This window comes from Zingiber officinale, chromosome 2B, assembly GCF_018446385.1.
Source record: "Zingiber officinale cultivar Zhangliang chromosome 2B, Zo_v1.1, whole genome shotgun sequence".
NCBI classification, from domain to species: domain Eukaryota; kingdom Viridiplantae; phylum Streptophyta; class Magnoliopsida; order Zingiberales; family Zingiberaceae; genus Zingiber; species Zingiber officinale.
Genome location: NC_055989.1, coordinates 82,857,222 through 82,875,847, shown reverse-complemented (window position 1 = coordinate 82,875,847; position 18,626 = coordinate 82,857,222). Strand labels below are relative to the sequence as shown.

The window sequence follows — 18,626 nt, the reverse complement described above, 5'->3', positions numbered from 1 at the left end:
ACAAACTCCAGGACACAAAAATCCGAAATCGGAGCCTAGCTCTGATACCAAATAAATTGGTATCAGATAAACCTCGAAAATCCAAAACGAAGAGCAAGTATCGTGAGCCTAGCTCTGATACCAAATAAATTGTCACGCCCCAGGTAGTCCCTGTCCGAAGAAATTTCGGCAACATCTCCCCTGTACGGGTGACAATATGAAGCTCAGTATACATATATCTATACCTCGGCCACACTCGGCCGGAACAATACATACAAATAGTAAACAATCCACGCAGTTATATTCAACATTTCTACACAGATATAATATGAACAATCCACGCAGTTATATAAAGAAAAGATGATATAGAAATCAACGAAGATATACGTACACATCCTACTCCACTACAACGAAGAAACGAAATCCACGAAGTAATGAAATATTCGCAGCGGAAAACAAAAGTAGTAAACTCAATGTGCGTCATAAAGTCCACAATACAAACTCACATCACAAGTATACGTATAAAAGCGAATACAGAAAACGATATCTAGAAATCCTCGCGACCAAGGGGCTAGCGACTGGAATCTCTCCTGACGGCCTCAACCTGAAAAGTAGTAACAACGGGGTGAGTTCAAAGAACTCAGCAGGTAATCCAATAGATATGTACAACAACATATAACTACTAGCAATATCCTAAGGTACAGTCTCCTAAACCATAGGATCTATAGTACAGTTTCCTAACAGTACAATCTACGGTACAGTCTCCTAACAGTATAACAGATATGCATAGCTGAAATAAACTGTAATAACCAGCAAAAGACATAAAGTACAGTCTATAGCAAGAATAATAAGAAAATGCATAACTGAAATAAACTGTGCTTACCTGCGAAGCTTGGGCAACTGACTGTCAACATACAGAGATAAAAATAGTCAGAGCAAAAGCATGTATCCTGTATGCATGTCAATCATATGCAATCACCAAAATGCATCAATCATAACGAATACAATCCGTGCATATGATGCAATATGACATGGTCACCCCTGTCAACCAGTCAGTCATCTCACACACAAGGTGAGGGCTGTAGCAACCGTGCACTCTGCCATCATTGCCCCTGAAGAGTGACCGAGTGGACGGGATGCTGTCGGAGTACACCTATCCTCCTACCTCAAACATAGTGAGAGAGCGCAATGCTCTCAACTCCCGGTACGCGATGACGGGGAGGGATCCCGGCTGCAACCCCGCTGTATCGTGCTACCCATGAGCACCCCAGCGGTGCACCACCGAGCAACCTGCCATACACACCCCAAGTGTTGTGCCACTACCCATGCAGTGGTCACGCTGTGTGCAGGCCCTCATGTAGCAGGCCAACGAGCTCAACAATAATGGAGTCGTCAATCACCCAGCATGCAATCATGCAATATGGTGCGTGCGGCTACAGTATGTCATACATGAACATATCCTCCTCCGTAGGTGCCAAAAAGGTAAACACATATATAACAGAGATATAAGCAACATAAATCCAACAACATATAACAAGTACCTACAGCAACTAGTCCAGTGGAAAGTAACACTAAATGTACCTATCCATCTCCATAAACATATATACACATGACAAAAGATAAAAGCATCCAGTTCTAAGATAAAGCAACTAACAGAAGAAGCATGTGATAGGTATCAACTAAGCTAAGACCAGGTAAGAGATAAATCTACCATCTACTACTAGTAATTATATATAAACTATACATATCATAAGACAGTATCAAAAGATAAGTCAAAGGGTACCCGCCTGCAGGTATCGAATAAACTATAACCGGGGAAGTGATAAATCTACCAATCACTAGTAAGTATATATAAACTGCACATATCATAAGGCACTATCAAGAGATAAGTCAAAGGGTACCCGCCTCAAATAGAAGGTACAATCCAAATCCGAAGTCGAGACGCCTATCTCGAATCAGAGTCCTGCGTCAAACAAACAATACATATATATTTTATTTAGCTACATCAAATGAATAGCTAAATAAAATCCCTAAAACCAAATTAGGGCAAAACCCTAATCCACACAATCCCAACCTACCAAATTAATCTAACGGTCAATTAGGGTTAGTTACCTAATCTCTAATCACCAATTAGATTAGAAATCCAATCTTAAATTAAATCCAATAGTTGACTAGGGTTAATTGTCTTAACCCTAATCATTCCATTAATTTAATCTAAGCCATTAAATCACAATCAACATAACCCTAATTCAAATCTACACATCATGGATTAATCCAATGTATTTCTAATCCAATACATTACAAAATCCTTACACCTTACCTCAAGTCCCAGCTGCTATTGATGTTGGATCCAATGGTTATTCCTATCGGAACCAAGATCACCTTCTCATATCCTCACTGGTTTCCACAGAACATAATCCTCCTTAAATCCTTCCCTATTCAATTGGGTTCAAGGTGAGATCAAGAACACCAACAGTACACAACCTCATCACCTGCGGGAAACAACTAGATCACGAAGGAATCAAGCAAAGCCCACAGATCAACAAGAAATGGAGAGCCCTAATATAGCAATACCTAATTTTAACAAGAACTCACCTCTAACCGGGACCTCGATCAACAACAGGGAGGTCCACTAATCCGATGCTTTCCTCCTAGTCCAGAACTGGAAGACGATCACAATTCCATCAAGGATCAAAACAGGAACAAGCCCTAACCTCCAAGATCGGCAACAACCAGAGAGGGAAAAGAAGGAATCAGTTGCTTACCTTTGAAACCCTAGGGCATCTTCAAGCTGGCGATCAGATCGGGGGAGGAGAGGGTCGGGAAAATCGAGAAGAAAGATCGGGGAAGGGTTGAGCAGAGGAAATCAAGATGATTCGTGCCTCCTTGATTGATCTCCGGCAAGCTCCGAAGATAGATCTACACCGGCGATCGTCGACGTCGGCTCGTCCACGCTCGGCGTCGGTTCGTCCCCGTGAGAGAACAGAGAGATTAGAGCGAGAAGGAGAAGGCTTCGGCTAGATCTGAGCTAAAGGATCGATGCCGGCAGAAGGAAGATCGCCGGAGCTGAAGTCTTGCTCCCGTCGGCGCCGATCGTCCACGAGAGAGAGAACAGAGAAGGAAGAAGGGGAGATCGGGGAAGGGGAGATCGGGATCGTGAGGGTCAGGTCGGGTGGATCGGCGATTTGGGGGAAGAAAAGAAATAAAGGAATTTATATATTAACACATTTCCTCACTTAAACGGGTATCCCAAACAGGCTTTATCCGAACCCGAAATTGATCCCCTCAAAATTCGTTATACGAGCTCCGAAAAATTCCCAGAAAATTCCTAAAAATTTCGAAAAAATTCTATAAGGCTATTTTCTAAATAACCCTATTAATTAAATTTTCCGAGATCTCACAGGAAAGGTTATGTGCTCGCGACAATTGCTCCCAATCGATCGATCGATTGGGCCAAACCTTCTTCGCGACACACATCTAATCGATTAACTGATCGATTAGACTACGGTTCAATCGATCGATTGATCGATTGAGTGAGTTGGCTTCACTCACCAGGATTTCCCATCTGCCTAACCTCTAGTTAGGACTTTCCCAGTCAAGTATCCGATCATATTAACAATGTACAGTGGTCAAATAGGACCATTTTCTTCTTGAGACCTTTTACTTTTTTTTCATGATGTGGGAGTTAGAATTAATTCCTGTTTATTTACTTTTATCCATGTGTGGATGAAAGAACCGTCTCTACTCGACGACAAAGTTTATTTTGTACACGACGAGGGGCTCCATTTTTCTTTTAATAGGGGTTTTGGGTATGAGTTTATATGGTTCTAATGAACCTACATTAGATTTTGAAAAATTAGCTAATCAATCATATCATGTGGCATTGGAAATAATATTATATTTTGGATTCTTATTACTTATGTCGTCAAATTGCCGATTATACCTCTACATACTTGATTACCCGATTATACCTCTGCAATCTCCACATATTGTTAAATTTCGAAATCCAAACATCAAGACTCAGACTTGAGCCAACTCAAGCCTAGTTAACCTGGTCAACTTTGACCCAGGGGATATTGCACTAACAGAGAAAACTACATAGGCTTAACTTGAGCTCGAGCGAGGTTGTGAGTTCGAGCTCAAGTCAGGAAAAATAAATTAAAAATCTATTCAAGTAGGGATTCGAACCATAGACCTCAAATACACCAAGGGCGTGTTTGGTTCGGGGTTATCGTGGATAACCTTGGTTATCTGTCTATGGTTATTTACGATAACTATGTTTGGTTCGAGGTTTTTTTGGATTCCTAAGTTTTCCTCGATTCCGAAACGTCAGCACACGTCATCAATTGGGGCATCCAACCCGGAATAGAAATACCTTTGGCTGCCTTGGTTTTTCTTGATTCCTGAGGTTATGAAATTTTTTGTCCGAAATTATCCTTCGATATGACCAGAGCACGAAGGTGGCGGTAGTAGGCTGTAGTAAAAGGCGTCGGGCGGCGTGGGCAGCGGTCGGCTTCGTCGGAGGTGGCAGCAGATAGCAGATCGGCAGGAGGTCAGCGATGGGCGGCAGGCAACGAGAGACGGGCAGGCGGTGGGCAGCGAAGGCGGTCGGCTGCAGCAATAGGCGTCGGGGTGCGGTCGGTGGGCAGCGGTCGGCGTCGTCGGACGTGGCAACATATCGTTGGATGGCGGCACGACAGGCAAAGGGAGACGGGCGGGCGGTGGCCAGTGAAGGCGGCTTGTGGGCAGCGAAGCGGCTTGTGGCGGTGGGAAAAGGTCGACGGGAGGCAAGCGGTGGGCGGTAGGCAAGGGGAGATGGGCGGGCGGTGGGCAGCGAAGGCGGCTTGTGGGCAGCGAAGGCGGCTTGCGGCGGTGGGCAACGCGAGGCGAAGGCGGCTTGCGGCGGTGGGCAACGACGAGGCGAGGAAGAAGAACAACTTTACTTTTATCTACAACCTTTTTTTTACTTTGCTATTTTAAGTTAAATGTTACTATTTTAATTAAAACTTTATTAAATGAAAACAAATTGTAAGTAAAACTTCATTATTAACTTTAATAAATTATTTAAATAGATTATAAAATAAAAAATAAAATATTATCTAATTTTCTTTATTTATATTATTGAATATTAATATTATTAATTTAATTTATTTTAAAAAATAATCAAATATTAAATTGATTTAGTTATAAAATATCTTTGATGGAACAAAGGATAATACCGTAAATATAAAATTAGGTTATGCATTAGAACCTCCAAACAAACAAGTTTGTGTTACATTTCTTGGAATTAAACCAAACGACATTAGGTTATGTTATATTCCCCATAACCTTGGTTATATGATTACCTGGTAATTTTATAACCAAGGTTATAGATGATGACTTGAACCAAACACGCCCCAAATGACATAGTTTAACCTCAAACTTCTCCTAAACTTATCTTTCATTTTAAAAGTAATAATAATTTTAATTATTAAAATATTAAATTAATTTGGCTTGACAAGGCTCGACGAGCCCTTGAGTCAGTGTTAATGAACTCGAGCTCGGCTCGAATGTTAAACGAGCCGGCTCAAGCTCAGTCAAATTCGAGCTCGAGTCGAGCTTTGACCGAGCTACTCGCGAGCGACTCACGAACGACTCGGCTCATTTGTACCTCCATTCTAGGCCATCCATCGCATACGCTTCCTGATTTACGCTAACAGTTGATGTGAAATTTAAATAGAACTAGACCAATTATCTAAATTTAGTGTTATCTGATTCATTTTTTTTTTTTATCTTTTTTCTCTGGACTCCATTGATAAACCCCAATGAGATGAAGGTAGAGAAGGTCTTTTCAGTGTTCCAACTTATCAAATCAAATAAAAAGTTATGGATGGTATTGTCTACATGTTTTGCAGAGTAGCTCGATTTATGTGGGGCGAAACTTTTTGATTTAGCGTTTTCTTGGCATCTTGTCGTGTCCTTGCAGTCATAAAGATGGTACAAGTGTCACATGAATATACTTTTCTCCCTTTCATTTCACCTCAAATAACAATAACAATAGCATCACAACAAGAAAACAAGTCATCGTTTATGGATGCAAAGTCCAGGAGAAGAATTCAATTACTCTAGACAAACAACTTAGTATACATGAGAAATCCAAAGCATAATTTTTGAATCTCAGATAAAACCAAAGGTAGAAGATACAGTCAATAAGATCCAGAGATGATTTACAACTATTGAATCTAGAATAATGATAATGATGATAATTAGCAACAATAATAACAATGCACAAATTACCTTTGATGACCAAAAATGACCGAAACTGAATCAGCGTCCGTCTTCCTCCGAATCAGTCTCCACTCTCCAACATAACAGCATCTACGATTAGAAGCCGCACATATGTGACCTGCTCAAATCATGCTCCAAAGTCCAAATCTAGATTTCTAGATTTTGTATTTACCACCACTTGAACTAAAGTTGAAGCATTCTGCACGTTAGATTCAAAAAAGATAAACCTTAAGATGATGATAACTATTACTTGCCTGCAAAAGTTGCCATCCGTAAACAAAAGCATGCACAACAGGTGCCCAGTCCTTTTCCTCTGGATTAGGGACAAATGATCAGAAGTTAATTCTGAACAATTCTTGATTACATGCTCCAAAAATACACTACAATAACATCTGTCACGTGGGAATTTATTATATTATGATGATCAATAGAATCATTCACACATTTTCCGGACATTCAAATGCATAAACTGATTTATTTAAAGCCAGCAGTTTTGATCTTTACCAACTTGGTACCAAGTTGGCACTTTCATATACATAAACGTATGTTACTTGATACTTGAGACTCCCCATTCTTGATGATGGACTTTGGATTTGTCATAAGCCACTAGTCCTTCTGGTTGTAAGAATTATTGATTTCACTTGATGAAGATATGCTTGACATATTGCTACTTTCTAAGCCACTACCATTCTCGCGGTTCATTTTGGAGCAAGAGTAGGGGATGGCACTGGTCAACCTAAACATAAGCAGAAGAATTTTAGGTAGACAAGAACTCTACAAGTTCTAATTTGTAAGTCTACAAAGTCCAGAAAAGTCCAAGTAGCAAAGAGGAAGATGATAACTAGTGCTTGAAATAATAAAGAATTGAACTTAACACAAAAAAACCAACCTCTCCTTGCGCTTTTCTAAGAATCGAGCTAGTGATGCCTTCCGAGCTTGAGGAACAGCTGCAAATAAACAACCAGCATTATCTTATTAAAACTGCAAGCTAATAGTTAGTTTTACAACATAGGAAAAGAATAATTGCAATGCCAATATTGGTCTCTGCTGATAACATTTGTCATGTAATAAATAATAAGTATACTCAGAATAGTGATGGGAATCATGAACTGATGAACCAGATTACCTTTTGGCAGGGTAGTTCCTGCAGTTTCTGAGCTAAAAGCAGCAGATAAAGTTTTGAAGGCCTCTTGCTGGCTTGCTGGAACCAACTGGACAGCACCTTTAGAATCTGCTGCATCACTATTCATTCTCAAGCCACCTCTAGAGCTAGCCGCTGAATGTGATGTACCTGATGGCAAAACACCTGAGTTCGGAAGCATCGACATAGGAATTATGCCCTCCTGCCTCTTTGTCCTTGAATCAATTGATCCTGTCATTCTGATTGGAGCCACTAATGTGGCTGGTCCGGGTGCATGGGTTGTTTGATTCATAACATTTGGAGTCATATTAGATCCCTGGCTTGCTAAAGAAAGAATCTCCTGTACCTGAAAGTCCAAAAGACACAACGATATAGATTCATAACCATGCCATCTCTTACTTCACACAAATTCCAAAGAACATAAATATTAACCTTGTCTGATGAAACATCATCATACACATTAACATATCCATCATGAAAGATAGTTAGCTGACCGGTCATGTTAATGGGCCAGAAAATATTCCTAATGAACAAATCAAGCATACCATAATGTCACCAAAATATGAAAAGCTAATGCTGAAAAGAACAGTAGAGAACTTGTACCAAAAACCTGAACATGTCTTACAAGCTGCTAGGTTCACCTACAAAGTTACAGTGCCCAATTTGATCATCAAGAAATCGTTGCTTTGGAGAGGCAACTGTTACATTATGTGCATGTTGAATATTGGAGAAAGGACTGCTGCCAGTACCAGGAAGACCATGGTCTGAGAAGGTGGAGATCATTCGGATTTCATCCAGATGGGGGAGTGAACTAGCAAAAGAATCGGAGGTAAAAGGCTGATATGCACACCGAGGATATTGACTGAAGCTTTGTTTATCAAGATCCACACATTTCTGCAAAAGCATGGCATCAAATTTTGTCACTTTGGATAGATATAATTAGAGTGATTCATGAATCATGATATATAAAACTAGTATGTAAATCATGGCACACCTGAGCTGCTAAACCATGAGGAGTTTTCAGGTTGACATCAAGGCCATCCATGGAAATATGATTCAATCTTAAAGATGAGTGGTTATTAAAAACATGTTTTCTAGGCTTTTCTTCTTGTGGAGTCTTGGGAAGAATGTACTGTGGTGTGGAAGAGACCATGCTTGAGAAAGGCCACTTCACAGATGGGAGAGCTGAAGCTCCAAAATCAAAATACACAAGGCAATTATACGACATAATCAAAATCACTGATCATAAATCCTGTAATACTCGATCATTTGTTAAAGGTTAACACAAATGATGAGGACAAGTCGCCATAAAACAAAAATGAGAGAAACATATGTGGATTATCTAGCCAAATGCTCTCTTTTTCAACAATGATCCTTTCAATTTAAAATAGATAATCAGAAGCAAATTGATAGCAATAGAAACTAGAGTACCAAGAGATCATAATTAGCATGCAAAAAATTCATAAGAACTAAGATAAAAAATTCTCATCATTGCTTTTTGAACTCTCAAGTCTCAAGATAATACACAACTTTAATAGAAAACAGGGTGATCTATCTTTGAGAAAATGGAAACAAACTACATCCATAAAAAATAAAAACATGCAAACATAACTAGATAAAATATCACTATAGTATGAAAATTTTCCATAACCATCCCATTAACAAGATGCTAATCCACCAATAAAGGTAACCTAATATATAGATAATCAACTCCAATCAATCAGGACTACTCCCATAATTATTCTAGGTAAATACCTTTGCTGAAAATGAAAATACCTTAAATCATTCCATGAAGTATCACAAAATCATGTCTTTAGCAAACCTAGCGCCAGCCTCCAAAATCACGTACAACAAGATTATATTTGGTAGATTCTTAGTATAAAGCAATTATTTTGACAGGGCAATCAAATCTTTCAGAAAATGGAAAGAAACTACATCCACAATAATATAATCCACCAAACTTAACTGGAGAAATAACTAAAAAATCTTGTCGTATTTAACTTGTAACCAAGAGACTAATATTTCCATAACCCACTCCAAAGTCCAAAAACTAGGACTATTTCCCATCAGTAGTCACATCGTTAGCCAATACATTTGCCGAGCATGAAGAATAACTTATATCGTTTCATCAAACATTACAAAATCACATCTTTAGCAAACCTAGAACCCCAACCTCCACAATCATGTATAACACTACTATATTTGTTAAATTCTTAGTGTAACACGACAATTTTGATAGGGCAGTCAAATCTTTAAGAAAATAAAAAGAAACTACATGCCTAAAAATAAATTTCAGCAAACTTAACTAGAAAAATCAGTGCAATAGCTCGTAATTCTCTGGTAAACAAGAGGCTAAACCACCATAAAGAAAGCACATCCCTAGCTAATGCATTTGCAGAACATTAAAACACCTTAATCATTTCATCACACGGTATTACAAAATCATCTCTCTGGAAAGACCAAAACGCCAGCTTCAGAAACAAACGGAAAGAGGAAACATATGAAGAAGAAATCCAGCCGTAAGCTCATAGATCCAACAGAAACGCTTATAATAAGGAGAAATTCACGCACCTGCTTCATGGCGGCTCGCGGTCGCGTCATCGCCGGAGTTTCGCCCGAGGATTCCGATGAAATCCCTCTCCATCGCTGGATCGGGTTGCAAAATAAACCTAGTCGACGCAAACCTTTCCTTATCTCAACCTCTCCTCCTCGCGACGCTACCGAATCCTACGAAAAGCTTCGAAACTGTCAATTTCCTTTCTTTTTATTTTCTATTTGTTGGTTACCGGGTGACGCCGGTTGAAGCCCGCGTGCGCGCAAAGGAAAGAACAAAGCCGGTATCGACGCGAAATGACGACACGTGCTCTCAAGGATTATCGGCGTCGGTCGGCTTGAGCCGATCAATCGGCTTCAGTTTAGGCGCCAGTCTGCCAGCCGGCCCGATTAGAAAATTCCATGCGGTACTAGATTGTTTTCTAAATTACACTTTAATCCTCAACTTAATGCAATGGAGTACGTTATAGTTTAGGAAGAGAAGATGTAAAATTTCACTTTACCCGTTATAGTGTACTTTCGTTACTTTAAAAATATCTTCTAAAATTTGCAGTCATGGCTTTATTTGGGCTTCCTTTGTTTGGCCCCGAATCTGGGGACCTGGCGACCTGTCCTATTTAGTTCGCTCGTCTTTGGGCTTCGATTTCTGTTGACGGAAGAGATGGGAAAAAAGCGAGAAAAGGTTTTGATGCTGCCTCGGAGCGATCCGAAGAGGCGTCAGCTCGAAGGTTTCTCCCTCGACTCCCTCTTTTTTCATGAAACAGATGGTTTTTAGTGGCATTTTTGATTGAAGTAATGGAAGAAATTAGGTTTTTTCCAACTCTAAACTTGTTTCCCTTTGTCTTTTTTGAAATGCTTGCCCTACTTAAGTTAGCGAAGAGGTTTATGATTTTATCACCCTTATCCATTGGCTTTATGCATTTGTCATTTTTGGTAGCTATTTGATAGTGTTGATTTACAATGAAGCGATCAGAGAAAAGAGTTGAAGAAAGATACTAGAAGAAAAAAAGTTTTTTTTTTTTTTTTTTAAGTCAGTGTATCCTACTATTTTGGTTGTCCGTTATGAGCATCAGTTTCGTTCTTTGTTTTGGTTGCTACTTTGGGAGTTAACTTTAGCTCTTGCAGCTGAGTTCTAGAGTAATGCAGTCAAACCAAGGAGGGAGCTTGTCAATAGGAAACATTTGATTGAATTTTAAGTTTCTTTGACTTGTCATTGTCGTTTGGGATCATTACAAGCTTTTGAACTCCCATCCTCACATTGTTCGTTCCATTTTCACAGCATAGCTGTAATATAAATAGTAAAACCGCACAATTTGTTTTAGTGCTATACTTGTTTGGTAAGTCTACCACACCAACAAACGGAGGGAACAGAATATGTTTGTAAACTGAGGATAGTTATGCTGATAGGCCATTGTGGTGTTGCGTCTTTGAACACAATGGAAAAGTTATCATGTATGACGTGAATTAGTGATTTAAATGGCCTCTACATGAGAATGCATACGTTGAGCCTATCTAAACCATGGAAAAAAATGACCTCTACATGAGAATTTACACAATGGAAAAAAAATTGCATCATTAAGTTCTTCCCTTCTAAGTGAGCTTCTTCTATTCTGATATCAAACCATGGGTTTGTGACAGTTACTGCCTGGATCCATACTGGTGGTGAGTTTCTTCCCTCGAAGGCGACACTGATCTTTCAACTGAATTATTAAGTAGAAAACATTGAATGTGATTAGGGTTATTCGGTATATAATTACACTTATTTGTTCTTAATTTTCTTCCATGAAATTTAATATAGAAATTGTATACTCAGATGCTATGTGATTGTAGTTTTCAATTTGTACGAGGGCTTACATGAGTGTCCTTCCCTATCTCAGGAGGCATTGCAGGAAGGAATTGTATTCCTCGCCATCTTTCAAACGAGAGATCTCATGATTTCTGAGATGACCCTCCACCGCGTCGACCTGTGCCTGTACATCCATCTGAGGAAGAACTAGCATTGAGGCATGATGAAATCCATAGGCTTCATGCTGACAATCAGCTGCTGATAGATGGAAGTGTTAATCTCAGGAGAAGGTAACTTTCGCCAAAGATGAACTCCATCAACTTAGTCAGGCTATATCCAAACTCTGGGCTGATAAAGAACTTGAGGCGATGGAGCTGATCTAGAGATATCTTAAATTGGAAGCTGATTTTCATGTTGTTGAGCCCCTCGGGGAAGAAGTCATGCAATTAAAATCTGAAGCACAGAAGTTGAGCAGATCGCGACAAGAGTTATCTGGAAAGGTTCAAGCTTTGCAACAGGATCTGAAACATTTGCAGTTGTAGAATGAACAAATACCAACATTACGATCTGACATTGATGGATTTAGACAGGAATTGGTTAGAGCCAGGTCTGCAGTTTCCCTATAATTTTTTCACTGCCATTTCTTTACCTTTCTTGATGATCAAAATATGAATACCTAAATAGGTAATATGAGAAGTGTAGAAAATAATCAAATCTTTCCTTTTCGGAGAGTCAATCAAATCATGGGTGAAAAAGGATATAATCAATTAGATTTATTTGATTGAGAATAATTTATTTTTGTTAGAATAGATTTTTCTTTCTTTAATTATTCTTTTCCTTTTTTTTTCATTAATTCTCATTGTAAAAGTGTATCCGATTTTCATGAATAAGAAGTGTGAGAATATTTTTAAATGGTATCATAGTAAGGTTCCTCTCTGTAAACAAACATGCATGAGTCTTCTCCGAAGACAATCACGATGTCCACCAATTCTTCCACTCAGTCTACTGATGAAAATACCTCTGGCGTTGTCTCTTCTTTTTTCGGAAGCAACATCTCATCCTTGCAAATTACAATCTACAAGCTGAATGACCATAATTATTTGCAATGGGGTTAGTAAAGATAGTTATTTGCGGCGGAGGAAAGTTGGATTATCTTATGGGCATGCTTGCCTGACTAATTAATTTCATTGAACCCAACATTAGTCGTCCTTATCTTGGGTTCAAGGCGACCAAGGATGTGTGGGGCGTGCCTCAGAAGATGTATTCCGATCTTGACAATACTTCTCAGATTTTTGAGTTACGATCAAACTAAAAGATTTGAAACAAGGTTCAAATTCTATGACACAATAGTTCTCTAATCGTCAAGATATTTGGCAAGAACTTGATGTATTCCTTGAAGAAGATTCAATGTGCATTGATTGAATTGTCAAAATTCATCGTAATGTTGAAAATTAGCGTGTGTTTGATTTTTTGGCCGGTCTTGATCATAGTTGTAAAAAGCGGTCGCTTCGATCGCTTAAGCGCGAGGCGCAGCGAGGCACAGGTGTCACGCTTCTGTGAACTCGGAAGCGCAAGCCTTCCAAGAAGCGTGCGCTTCGCTGCGCGTCGCGGCGCTTCCTTGCGCGTCGTGAAGCTTTCGCTGCTTTTCTTTTTTTGTTTTTTTTATTTGTTTTATTTATAAGTTTTTAAAGCCCTAAACAACCTCATTAATGTTCATATGCTTCAAATTGCTGTTGCCTCTTCATCTTCCTCACGTCGCAATCGTCCCTAGATTTCAGGTAAGCTTCGTCTTTTCCTTGCTTCGCCTCTTCTTGTGAAAATTTCCAACTTTGTCGGTGAAATCCTGCGCAAAGCTAGGACTCGTGGAATTTGTGAACTCATCTGGATTAAAAGAGTGATGAAAGACTTAAAAATTCAATTTGCAGATACTATGCTACTCATTGTGATAATAAATCAGTCATTAGTATAGCTCACAACATTAGTATAACTTGCAATCCAGTTCACCATGATCCGACTAAACATGTTGATCTTCTTACAAAGGATTATCTAAACGCTTATTAATTTCTTGAAGATAAGCTTAGTCTATTCAATATCTACAACCAAGTTTGTATAGCTTGTAATCCAGTTCACCATGATCTGACTAAACATGTTGATCTTCTTACAAAGGATTATCTAAACGCTTATTAGTTTCTTGAAGATAAGCTTGGTCTATTCAATATCTACAACCAAGTTTGAGATGGCGTATAGAAAATAATCAAATCTTTTCATTTTCATAGAACCAATCAAATTATGGGTAAAAAAAAATGATATAATCAATTAGATTGATTTGATTGAGAATATTCTTTTCTTTTTTCATTAATCTTATTGTATAAAAGTGTAGATGTGTGAGATTATGATTATTATTATTTATTTTTTACGTCCGAGGAAGAACTAGCAATGAGGTGTGATGAAATCCATAGGCTTCATGCTGACAATCAGCTGCTGATAGACGAAAATGTTGCTTTGATGATAGGTACTATATCAACTTAGTGAGGCTATATCCAAACCCCGGGCTGATAAAGAACTTGAGGCGAGGGAACTGATCTAGAGGGATCTTAAATTGGAAGCTGATCTTCATGCTGTGGAGCCCCTCGGGGAAGAAGTCATGCAATTAAAATTTGAAGCACAGAAGTTGAGCAGATTGCGGCAAGAGTTACATAGAAAGGTTCAAGCTTACCCGTAATGAAGTAAAATCAGGTTCTATGAGTTTGTCTAATTTTATGATTATATTTATATTTTTCAAATATTAATTTGACCTAATATATTGAGAGCAGTGATTTTTTAAACACGAATTAGTTTTTTTGACATATTCGTATTTAAAAAATCACCGCTCTCAGTATATTAGATCAAATTGATGTTTGAGAGCATTTTTATAATCAGGAGAATTAGATGAACATATAAAAACTAATTTCATATCATTCAGTAGGTCCATCAGTCGATTTCAACCCTCGTGTCTTTTTGAGGTCTTTAGGTCTATTGGTCAGTTTCGATTGAAATCGGCTGATGGACTTAGAGATCTCGGAATGACACGAAATCAATTCATATGTACTTATTATTGGTGCAGCGGGGTTGGCAAGAGGAGGTGGATTGTCTAAAAAAATAACCGTTTCTTGTTCTTTTGATTTGATTAGTAGCACAATTAAAATAACAATAATAAGAGAAACAACAACTTAAAAAGAGTAGTGATGCGGCGATAGGAGGAGGCCCACCTGGCACGGGGTCACCTGACAAGGTGGGGGGCAAAGTCAAGATCAACGCCCAAGTGTCAAAAGGTTAAACAGAGGATAAATGCAACGATCGGTCGGGATAAGTAGGGCTCGATCCACGGAAGACATGTCTGGGCAGACAAATCCTTCCGACTCGGGAGAATATCATTGGCAGACGTTCAAGTCATATTATCAAGACGCCGAGGGAGATCAGATAGTTTGTCCAAACGAAGGAAGTCAAGTTATTACACAGACATTACACGGAAGAGCAACTGAAGTTCACAGATCGGAGGACTCTTGGTCGAGCGGATACTCGCTCAGCCAAGTAATGAGACCTGACCATGGACAAAGCGGAGTCTTGGCCGAGCGGTTGATCCACTTGGCTAAGCAATAGGACTGTGGTTCTCACGACATCGTATCATAGGAAATCATGGAGGATGTGGCCACGAACATATCGAAGAACGTGCCCATGCTTCGAGGAGTGTGCACGTCGCTCACCAAGACTCTATATAAAGGGGGTCCATCATCTACGGAGGTACGCGTAATTTACTATTTAGGCATAATTCCATTGTTTCACTTCTTCTTTGTATTTCGATAACTGACTTAACCGTCGGAGAGCTAACGCGGGGGCCCCTTCTCTAACTCGGCATCGACGTCCTCTATTTTGCAGAGAGGAGTGGAATTCATATCCGGTCAGTGAAGCCGCCATATCCTAGCTTTTCACTCACCCGCTTTCGGACACGATCATTTTGACGCCATCTGTGGGAGCGTAGCTTGCATCCGAAATGAGGAGATGGAAGACGTTGGACGACACCACACGGTGACGCTGATGCAAGAAGAGCTCGACGCATTGATACAAGCCTGAGCAGCAAAGATAATGGAGCAACAACAGCAACAAGCGCTGGCCTAGCGCCAAGCACAGGAACCTGTAGCAGCAACGGGTCGCCAGGCTGAGTGAGAAGACCGAGCTGAACGAGTATCCATTGGGGTCAGACCGAGAAATCGATCGGCAACTGTGAGGAAGCCCCTAACGTGCCAATCCCATTTCATCAGGTGTTGTTCCATACTCTATCAGAAGAGAGGGGCTGAACGGATAGAGATCGGGGATCTTTTTCGGATGATGCACCTGCCCGGAACGCACGAAAAAGAAAAGCTCCAAGGGAAAAAATTATTCGCTTGAACGGGTCAGTCAACAGTTCTCACAGGGGATTCTGGATGACTCTTTATCGAAGCATTACACCCTGCTGACGGTCGGAAAATATAATGGAGCAACCGACCTGGACGACCATTTCGCCAAGTTCGATAATGCGGTCATACTTCACTAGTACACGGATGGGATAAAGTGTCGGGTCTTCCTCACCACGTTATCTGGATCGGCGCAACGCTGGTTCAAGCGGTTGCCGAGCGGCTCGATCCACAGCTTCAAAGACTTCCGAGCGGCCTTTCTGCATCACTTCGCGAGTAGTCGTCACCACCAGAAGACGAGCGTCAACTTGTTCGTCCCGAAGCAAAGGCCCCGGGAAGCGCTGAGGTCCTATATCTATGCTTCAATCAGGTGGTGATGGATATCCTGGCGGTCTCTTCAGACATGTTGGTGAATGCCTTCACCCAGGGACTCACTGAAGGAGAGTTCTTCCGATTGCTCATTCGCAGGCCGCTGCGGGACTTCGAACATCTTCAGAGGAAAGCCACAGAGTATATTAACGTGGAAGAAGCCCAAGCTGCAAGAAAAAGGGAGACACCCGCCGAGCTAGCAACCACATCTGAATGGAGGCCGCCGAGCAGCCATCAACCTCCGAAGGGGCCCTGATCGGGTGGACCCCAAGGCCACCAAGAGCCCAGGACTCACATCGTACAACATGTGGTGGCTGATCGCTTGAAGGTTGCAAAAGGTAAGGTATGGACGCCCCTCTTCTGCTCCTTCCACCAGTCGACGACACATAACATGCGGGACTGCTACGATTTGAAGCCGGACCTGCCCTCGAGGATATCATTGTCGATCACCATCTCCTGATCGACGACATCGAGGACGAGCTACAAGGCGAAGGGAAGAGGAGAGGAGGACGGCTGAGCCACGCCATCATTAATCCCCTCCGAGGACCGTCCCAGCTTCTGCCGAGCGGATCAGACCATTAGAATGGGATGAGGAGAACCGGAACAACGCCGCTCGGTGAGAAATAGGAATGATCGTCGGTGGGCCTACCGGCGATGATTCTAACCGAGCGAGGAAGTCGCACGCTTTGTGACTCGAGATCCATGCTGTTGGTTATAACAATGAGAAGGCCGAAGGACCTGAGATTAGCTTTGGCTCGAGAGATTTAGAAGGAGTGGAAATTCCTCACGACGATGCACTGATCATCCGAGCGATAATCACCAATTATACAATTCATTTAACTTTTGTTGATATAGGGAGTTCGGTGAACATCATATTCAATAAGGCGTGCAATTAATTGCAAATCAACCAGAGCGAGCTATTGCCGATGACGACCCCGCTCTATGATTTCGCAGGTAACGAAGTGTTACCGATCGGCCAGACCAAGCTAACCTTCTCACTCAGAGAGGAACCACTAAAGAGGACAAGGACCACAAACTTCATTATGGTAGATGCACCGTCGACCTACAACGTCATATTAGGCCGACTAACCTTCAATGAATTCCAAGCAGTAGTGTCCACCTACTGTCAGAAGATTAAGTTCCCGATGGACGGCAAGGTGAGAGAAGTCAAAGGTGACCAATTGGTCACTCGGCGATGCTACGTCAAGATGGTCAGATCAGAAGCAAGGGTCGCTTGGAAAAACTCGCGCCTGGAAGTAAATGCTATCACGAAAAAGCCTCCTATACTTGTTTATGAAGAAAAGGAGGAGATCCGGATCCACCCTAGTTGGTCGAAAGCAATCACCTTCAATGTCGCCGATCCGAGGAGCGAGAAGAAGGCAAAGCTGGCTACTTGCCTTAGGTGAAATCATGACGTGTTTGCTTGGTCGACCCATGAGCTCCCGTCAATTTTGCCAAGCGTGACACAGCACGAATTTCATGTCCGACCGAACACCCGACCAATGAAGCAAAAGAAAAGGGACTTCAACGTGAAGCAAAACTTGATCATCCGGGTAGAGATAGAGAAACTGCTGGAGATCGGTCATATATGGGAAGACCAATTCCCGAGCTGGCTCGCTAATGTGGTGTTGGTCTCCAAACTAGGTAACAAATGACGAGTCTGCATCGACTTCCGTGACTTGAATAAGGCGTGCCCGAAGGATTTCTATCTGTTGCCAAGGATAGATCAGATGGTGGATTCCACAGCAGGCTACGAGCTGATCTGCATACTTGACGCATATCAGGGCTACCACCAAGTACCGCTCTCCTGAGAAGATCAGGAGAAGGTTAGCTCCCTCCGAGCTGTCGACCTTTGTGCAGATGTCGACAAGACGTGCCAAACTCTTAGGGCTTATGGAATAAAGTTGAACCCAAATAAGTGCTTGTTTGATGCGAGGAGCAGTCGATTCCTGGGTTACATCGTCACCGAGTGGGGGATCGAGGTGAATCTGAGTAAGGTGAAGGCGCTGTAAGACATGCCTCCACCACACAGCTTAAAGGAGGCCCAACGGCTGACCGGACGGATCATAACATTGTCCAGATTCATATCAAAGTCATTTGA

At 41.1% G+C, this 18,626-nt stretch overlaps 2 protein-coding genes and 1 long non-coding RNA gene across 3 annotated transcripts; 1 reads left to right on the top strand and 2 right to left on the bottom strand.

Moving 5' to 3' along the window:
• Positions 1–2,293: 2,293 nt before the first annotated feature.
• LOC122046067 lies at positions 2,294–2,892 on the bottom strand. Its single transcript, XR_006130171.1, has 3 exons — positions 2,745–2,892; positions 2,575–2,641; positions 2,294–2,484 (listed from the first exon to the last, which is right to left on the bottom strand). It is a non-coding gene; the product is annotated as an uncharacterized LOC122046067 (long non-coding RNA).
• Positions 2,893–6,622: 3,730 nt separating this feature from the next.
• On the bottom strand, positions 6,623–10,152 carry LOC122046063 (protein TIFY 6b-like). Its single transcript, XM_042606568.1, has 7 exons — positions 9,959–10,152; positions 8,382–8,572; positions 8,013–8,281; positions 7,820–7,910; positions 7,373–7,733; positions 7,136–7,193; positions 6,623–6,982 (listed from the first exon to the last, which is right to left on the bottom strand). The coding sequence occupies exons 1-7, from the start codon at positions 10,029–10,031 to the stop codon at positions 6,853–6,855; spliced, it is 1,173 nt and encodes a 390-aa protein (XP_042462502.1). The 5' UTR covers positions 10,032–10,152; the 3' UTR covers positions 6,623–6,852.
• On the top strand, positions 9,981–12,517 carry LOC122046064. The gene is made up of 3 exons (XM_042606569.1): positions 9,981–10,347; positions 10,494–10,668; positions 11,818–12,517. The coding sequence occupies exons 1-3, from the start codon at positions 10,015–10,017 to the stop codon at positions 11,880–11,882; spliced, it is 573 nt and encodes a 190-aa protein (XP_042462503.1). The 5' UTR covers positions 9,981–10,014; the 3' UTR covers positions 11,883–12,517.
• Positions 12,518–18,626: the final 6,109 nt, after the last annotated feature.

What these genes read in the sequence shown, in the direction of transcription:
- LOC122046064 (XM_042606569.1), top strand. Translation starts at nt 10,015, where the DNA reads ATGAAATCCCTCTCCATCGCTGGATCGGGTTGCAAAATAAACCTAGTC. An exon ending in CGATTAGAAAATTCCATGCG is followed by an intron (nt 10,348 to 10,493) that starts GTACTAGATTGT and finishes TAAAATTTGCAG; the next exon opens with TCATGGCTTTATTTGGGCTT. An exon ending in GAAGAGGCGTCAGCTCGAAG is followed by an intron (nt 10,669 to 11,817) that starts GTTTCTCCCTCG and finishes TCCCTATCTCAG; the next exon opens with GAGGCATTGCAGGAAGGAAT.
- LOC122046063 (XM_042606568.1), bottom strand. Translation starts at nt 10,031, where the DNA reads ATGGAGAGGGATTTCATCGGAATCCTCGGGCGAAACTCCGGCGATGAC. An exon ending in CTCATGGTTTAGCAGCTCAG is followed by an intron (nt 8,282 to 8,381) that starts GTGTGCCATGAT and finishes ATGCTTTTGCAG; the next exon opens with AAATGTGTGGATCTTGATAA. An exon ending in GTAGGTGAACCTAGCAGCTT is followed by an intron (nt 7,911 to 8,012) that starts GTAAGACATGTT and finishes TTTGTTCATTAG; the next exon opens with GAATATTTTCTGGCCCATTA.